General features: G+C 38.3%; 3 protein-coding genes across 5 annotated transcripts in view; 2 read left to right on the forward strand and 1 right to left on the reverse strand.

Moving 5' to 3' along the window:
* Window positions 1-3,486, forward strand: LOC104801547 (phosphatidylinositol/phosphatidylcholine transfer protein SFH6; the record flags this gene model as incomplete). Its single annotated transcript, XM_010524856.1, has 8 exons — window positions 1-69; window positions 185-302; window positions 1,035-1,123; window positions 1,222-1,268; window positions 1,352-1,440; window positions 2,080-2,213; window positions 2,634-3,079; window positions 3,192-3,486. Coding segments are annotated over 8 exons (1,179 nt in total), but the record flags the coding sequence as incomplete, so codon positions are not given.
* LOC104800966 (uncharacterized protein C24B11.05) overlaps window positions 1-6,733 on the forward strand; it is a 13,806-nt gene that overhangs the window by 97 nt on the left and 6,976 nt on the right. The gene's annotated exons all lie outside the window — the stretch shown is intronic.
* The window catches only part of LOC104800965 (heat shock 70 kDa protein 8), a 3,107-nt gene continuing 1,787 nt past the window's right edge, over window positions 5,414-6,733 (reverse strand). For both annotated transcript variants that reach the window (XM_010523998.2, XM_010523997.2), the window contains exon 3: window positions 5,414-6,733. In XM_010523998.2, coding sequence (XP_010522300.1) covers window positions 5,538-6,733 — 1,196 coding nt within the window. In that variant the 3' untranslated portion in view covers window positions 5,414-5,537.

A 6,733-nucleotide genomic window follows, 5' to 3' on the forward strand; every position in this document is an offset into this window, starting at 1 on the left:
ACGCTGAACGAAAAAGCCGAAGCCGTTCTTCATCTCCTCCGTAAACAATCTCCGCTCTCTCTTAAACAGGTGATTAATTACAAACCCCATATATTAATTAATTAATATTATATTATTCAAACGTTTCTAAATTATATATATATATATATATGTATGTATGTGAACATGGTGTCAATTAATGCAGGAGAAGTTCTGTAACAGAGCTTGTGTGGAGAGATTTTTAAGGGCCAAAGGTGACAATGTGAAGAAAGCAGCTAAAATGCTAAGAGCTTGCCTTTCATGGAGATCATCTCTCGGCGTTGGTACTATCTCTCTCTCTCTCTCTCTATATATATATATATTTATGTATATATATCGCGTATATGTAATATACGTTTATATGTTTATAGCTACGTATGATATATTCATGCATATATATGTGTGTATGGGCATGAAAATTTTGTGTGCATACATCAAATCTCAAAAGTTTATTCTTTTTCCCCCTCAAAACATGTCACATTTGTCTGTTCGCCATCCACCGGGTTTGAAGACATTTGGAATGAAAGTGTTTCATACCATTCATATTTAAATAGCTTATGTGTAAATTTTGTTTGATATTTATATTTCTTTTTATAGACTATAGTCTATAAAGTATGTTTTTTTTTTGTTGAAAAATCTTATCTTTGTTTTATTATAGAGGGTGCAAATGTTTTCAAATATCGTTCACGTAACCGACCCATATACTAAAACGAGAGAAAAATATAAAGTTAAAACACTACATGTGTGTGTGTGTGTGTATATATATCATATGTTTTTTTTATAAATTTGGTAGATATTGTTTTTAATCTTAAAAAACAACATCTTTCTGTTGCTTTTTGGGTTTGGCATGTCCCATGTTTGAACATCGAGCGTTAAAGTGAATATCCCACTCGTGATCCTACCCACTAATCTAACCATCCTTTTATATTTTCGAGATTCCGTTTTTCCTCTTTCTTCCTTTTTGGAAATAGTACTTTGTTATTAATTTATACGAAAAATAACAATGGAAATTACAGAGAGCCTGATCGCCGACGAGTTCACGGCGGAGCTCGCCGAGGGTTCGGCCTATGTCGCTGGCTACGACGACGAGTCTCGACCCGTTTTGGTGATCTAACCTATCCCTTATTAATTACCCTTTTTTATATAATTTATATTTATATTTATAACTAACCAAAACTATCCACTTTTTTTATTTTTGTCAAGGTTTTCCGAATCAAACAAAGCTATCAGAAGCTCCGTTCGCAGAAAATGTAAGTGTATAAATAGCAATGAAAATAAAAATAAAAGAAAAATTATTATATATATGAACTAATTGATTGATTTATGAAACCAGGTTGATACGTCTGGTGGTATTTACATTGGAGGTGGCAATCTCAGCCATGTCCAAGAAATCCCAACAATTCGTTATCCTATTCGACGCAAGTGAGTTCTCCACCACATCTTTCCATCATCTCTCATTCATAATTCTCCCTATATATATATATATATATATGTATATATATATGGGGAAAAAATTAACCCGATCTCAAATTTTATTTAGCTATTTCTTACTCCAATAATCGGCAATAATAAAAATTAACGAATTAATAACAAAATAAAATAAAAATGAAAGGGAGAAATGGGGACCGGATTTTTTTTGTAAGTGTTGTTGAACATGTCGGAACTCCCCGGCAAGGCCGCGAGTGAGAGAGAAGGGAGACATTGGTCACAGAAAATGTCCGGAATGCCCTTGAGGTGTCCACGTAACACCTCTGACTATCGAGGGCATTATTGCAATTTCTAGAGAACGTTTAGAGTCTGACTTTTATGCCCTTCTTTTAGTAAGGTCAATTTTCACACCAGTACTTTGCAACTCCTGATCGTACGACGTACCTTTGCTTTCTTTAAATGTTCCTCTGTGATCCTCTCCCCCTGACCCTGCTTCCTATAAATAAATTTCCTCTCTTTTTTTTGTTTTGTTTTTTTTTTAAATAATTTCACAGAATATAAACTCATGCACAAATGCAAATTATCATAACTTTCTGTATTATTTTATTGGAAAAAAAATAAATAAAAATACAGGCTTCTTCGGATCAGCATCGTCCTTCATGAACGTACTCGTCGCCACGCTAAAAATAGTAGCGGAGAACTATCCTTGCCGTCTCCACAGAGCTTTTGTAATCGACCCTCCTTCCCTCTTCTCTTATCTTTGGAAGGTACGTTCATATATATATATATATATATGTATTGTAATTGTAATTACATTTATAGTCGTTGCTTGTCTCATTACGTACGAGGTTTGTTTATTGGTGGCGTGATCATATAGATATCGAATCAATAATGTGGTCCGGTTCATTTAAGAATGATAAGTATTGAAAAAGGATAGTTAAATTTTGAATTTTGTGTTAGGTCAAAATTTAAATAACTTGCTCCTAAGTCAAAGTTTTATCTTTTATTTTTTTAAAAATGAAGTACTTTTCTTTACGTGGGGTCTTCGTTAGTTCACCTAACACCCCCCAAACACTTTTGAGTTTGAGTTAATCTGTTAATGTGTGTAATAATCACGTTTTTATTTACTTATTTAATTAATTTAGTAATTATATTCTGGAGTAGTGATCGTATGTGCTAACGTGTAGGGTGTGCGTGCGTTCGTGGAATTATCAACGGTCACGATGGTCGTATCATCATTGGATTATCAGGACTCGTTCGATTACGATGACTTCTCCTCCTCATACCCATCACGAGTCTCGTCCCTCCGATTTGACACGTCATCGTTAAAATCGATGGACAAGATCGGCCCGTGTTCTTCCTCTAGGTTCGCCTTCACTGTCTCCCACCACAGCCTCGACACACTCAAGCCGTGGCGGCTCCCGCTGACCGACACGTCAGCATCAAATCTGGGAGCCGCGAGCGCGTACATCTCACCGCTCAACGCGCGTTCCTTTTCATTCGCGGCGTCACCGGCGGCTAGGAGCGAGCCACGTGGTGGACGGAGGACGACGGACCGTCACTCTATCGGAACCCTTCGTGAACCGCGGACGCCGCGCCCGTCGTTCTTCCAGTCGCCGGCGGTTTTCTTCAGGAAGGAGGGCCACGTCAGCAAAACGGACGACGGACCGTCACTCTATCGGAACCCTTCGTGAACCGCGGACGCCGCGCCCGTCGTTCTTCCAGTCGCCGGCGGTTTTCTTCAGGAAGGAGTGCCACGTCAGCAAAACGGAGAAGCCGCGAGAGTCGTTCGTTCCGTTCCTCAAATTTTATCGTAGACCGTACGATGAGATGACTTATAGGTCAAAGATGCGGCCCCCACTTGGCGGTCTTGTTTCCATCGTCTCTCCTCAAATCAGAAGACGCCACATGTCGTTATCTCAACGGTTCTAAGACCCTCGAGCAAAAAATTAGTACATAGGTTTATTCTGTTGTTCCTGTTCTAATTACTCGTATTTGTCCTAACGTGTTACCAATAATTTTGATCAATTAATTATTTTGGAATTATTTTATTTTCGTTTATTATTTTATTTATACATAGATGGTGTTAAAAAAATAGATTGGTAGTCTGAAACATGATTTTTAAAATATTTTCTAAGAAATGAAAATAAATTGAGATGATATAAATTATGGGATGCATAAATCATCAATATAAAGATAATTTAATTATCCTCAGCCACGAAGCAAGTTAGATGGCATATAGTTTCCTACGGTTTATGTGAATAGATTTTCAGATATCATTATGTGATTTAAAAAAAAAAGTAAATTTATATAGTGAACATCTGAAAGAAATAAAGCAATCGTTTGCACATCTAAAATTTTAAAAAATATTTATGATGTTTAATATAGAAATTGTGAGTACGAAAATGATATTATGTAACACTATATGAACATTATGATAAATTAAAAAAGAAAGTCTTCGGTTTGGGTAAATATTTGAAAGCAAAAGACAGCGTGGTCGTGACGGTGGGCCTCTGTTTTCTATGTGCATCGGAATTCAAATAAACATATCATTTTTTTTTGTTAATCTCTTGGTTGTTAAATAAATCGTTGCATATGAAATTCAGAGATCCAAAAGAAACAGGACCGACTCTATTCAAATCCAAACCAATTTAAATCGGATATTATATCGCTTATAATATATATATATATATATATACTATAATGTATTTGCTCCTATTTATTCTAAACGCTTTCTTTATTAGTGCGACAAATGACTAACAAATAAATAGCTCAATTAATAAATGTTATTGAGATCTTTTTTTTTTATAATGTAGTCGCGAAGAAGACGTAAAATTTCAACAAAAAAGTCGGTTCTTATATTATTTTATTTGTTTGGAATATGTGTGTGCGCGCAGATACATATATATATATGTGTGAATTGCTTGTGGAAATTAAAAATGGACTGTCTTCTTGTTCTGTAGCGGTTGTGTGCATATGAAACTTTGAGCATATTATAATATGAAGTTAATGATACAATACAATGTATTGCACTGTCGTTGACAAAATCTTTTGTCTTTTCTTTTTATTTTCCGTGTTAGATTCTGAAAACTGGACCGTCTTTGTGCATATATAAAATGCAAATACCATTAATTAAAGGGTTTATGGTAATATATTATTTAATTCGTATCTTGGAATATGAGTAACAGTGTCTTTAAGCTAATGTCGTCAAGGGACCAAAAGGTTACACAAAAATCCCATCTTCGAGATGGAATGAGATGACGTTACATGGGTTTTAGGCATTTTCTAGTTGGAAGTTTCTTACAATTAATTAATTCATTTTTTAAAAAAATAATTTATATAATGTTTCTTTTTCGCATAATTTTCGGGGTCGTTTTTGGTTTGTTTGTTAGCTTGCGTTTGGGATTTTTGGTGAGTCAAGGAAATAATGAGAGGAAGACAGAGACTGACGATGTCTCGGCCTTACATTCTTTGTCGGTTTCCGCGTCAATGACTTCTCTCATCTGTCCCTTTCGTTTGTTCCCTTTTAATCACTTTCCTAAATTTATATTTCAAATTGGAAATATACATTTTTTTAGTCAACATGTTTTTTTTTTTATTTTTTATTATCATATATATGTGTGTATATATATATTTATATATATTGTGTGTGATTGTACAGTCAACTTGCATTTGTTTTCGTAACTAAAAAAAAAATAGTCTTGAAAAGCTTAATCATGTAAACAACTCGAGATAAATAGACTCATATTTTGGTCAACCACTTTTGAACTCCTAATATATATACGTATATATACACACGCACGCTTATGTACTGTACGGACAAACGGCGAGCAATGTTAACACAACATTATCACACACACACACGTGTGCGCATCGAATGTTAGAGAGAATTTGGGTTTAGGCGTTCTCTTCACGATAATGTGACATCTGAATTGAAAACGTAACAAATCGGACGCGGAAGAACTCCTAACGAAAAATGGAACAAAACCCATATTTTTACTTATTCAGTTCATCTAATTACAGAGATCACACTGTTTCTCTTACAACTCTCCGTACACAACATACACAGAACGCGACCACTCTTCCACGGCTTACATCTTCTTCTGAACAGTGATCAGGTCGAGAGTGGATCCGTACTTGACGTTCAGAGCCTCAGCGCACCAGCCGTGACCGTTGTCCACGGTCGGCATCCTCACCTCGATGACCGGAACCACCGGAGTTTGCGAGCCCGGCATCACCACGGCTGCAAACACGCGGAGAGCGTTGGATGCGTCTATGTCCATACACACGTTGATCTCTGGGACACCCTTTGGCGACGGCGGAATTCCAATGATCTTGAAATACCCGAGAAGATGGTTCTCTTCCACGGTCTCGCCTTCTCCCTCGTAGACAATGATCAGAGCTTCGGTCTGGTTGTCGTGGACTGTTGTAAAGAGGAGATCTTTTCTTGCCGGGACCATCGTGTTGCGGGAAATTATGGGTATGAATTTATTGTCGTTTGCTCTTATCCCGACGGCTAGAGGCGTGGCTTGGATGGTTAGGAGATCTAATGTCCCAAGCGGGTCGTTAATGCCTGATGTCACAGCACCTTCCAGTGCGGCTCCTCTTACAGCGGCTTCTAGCGGGTTCATCCCTCCGTAAAGTTCCTCCTTTTTGCAAACCCTCTTGACGATTTCTCTAATCTTCGGTATATATGAACATCCTCCAACGATTATCGCATCAGCAACATCGTCTGCCTCCATCCTTGCCTCCTTCAGGCACTGCACTAGAAGGCCCTCGCATTTCTCAAAGATCTTCCGGTTCACTTCCTCGAACTCCCGTCTCTCGAGAACCTTGCAAATTCTGGTCCCGTTTCCCAAGTCCACGTCTATTTGCACACTTTCTTGACCCGAGAGCCTGTGGATTGCATCCTGGGTGGCTACACGAAGCAGCCCCATAGACTGTATCTCCTTCACCCCGTGAGAAGACATCAAGGTCTCCCAATTTGGCAAGAGATGGCGCATCGTGTTCTGTAGGATGTCTTCTCCTCCCGTCGGACTGCCCGCCAATGTTTTGATCTGCGAAACTCCTCCGGCTGTTGCGGTTACCGCAACGTCACAATACCCAGCACCCATGTTGAATATCACAGCAATTCTCTCGCTCCCGCTGCCCATTTTGTCGTGCGTGGTTTGCTGCTGTTGTTGCGCGTATAATAATGCCACCGCAGTTGGTTCAGGCATTAGCCGAAGGACATGTAGGCCAGCCATGGCACAGGCCCGCTCAATCCGAGTTAGCTGGAACCTGCTGA

Source organism: Tarenaya hassleriana, unplaced genomic scaffold, assembly GCF_000463585.1.
Source record: "Tarenaya hassleriana unplaced genomic scaffold, ASM46358v1 Cleome7, whole genome shotgun sequence".
NCBI classification, from domain to species: domain Eukaryota; kingdom Viridiplantae; phylum Streptophyta; class Magnoliopsida; order Brassicales; family Cleomaceae; genus Tarenaya; species Tarenaya hassleriana.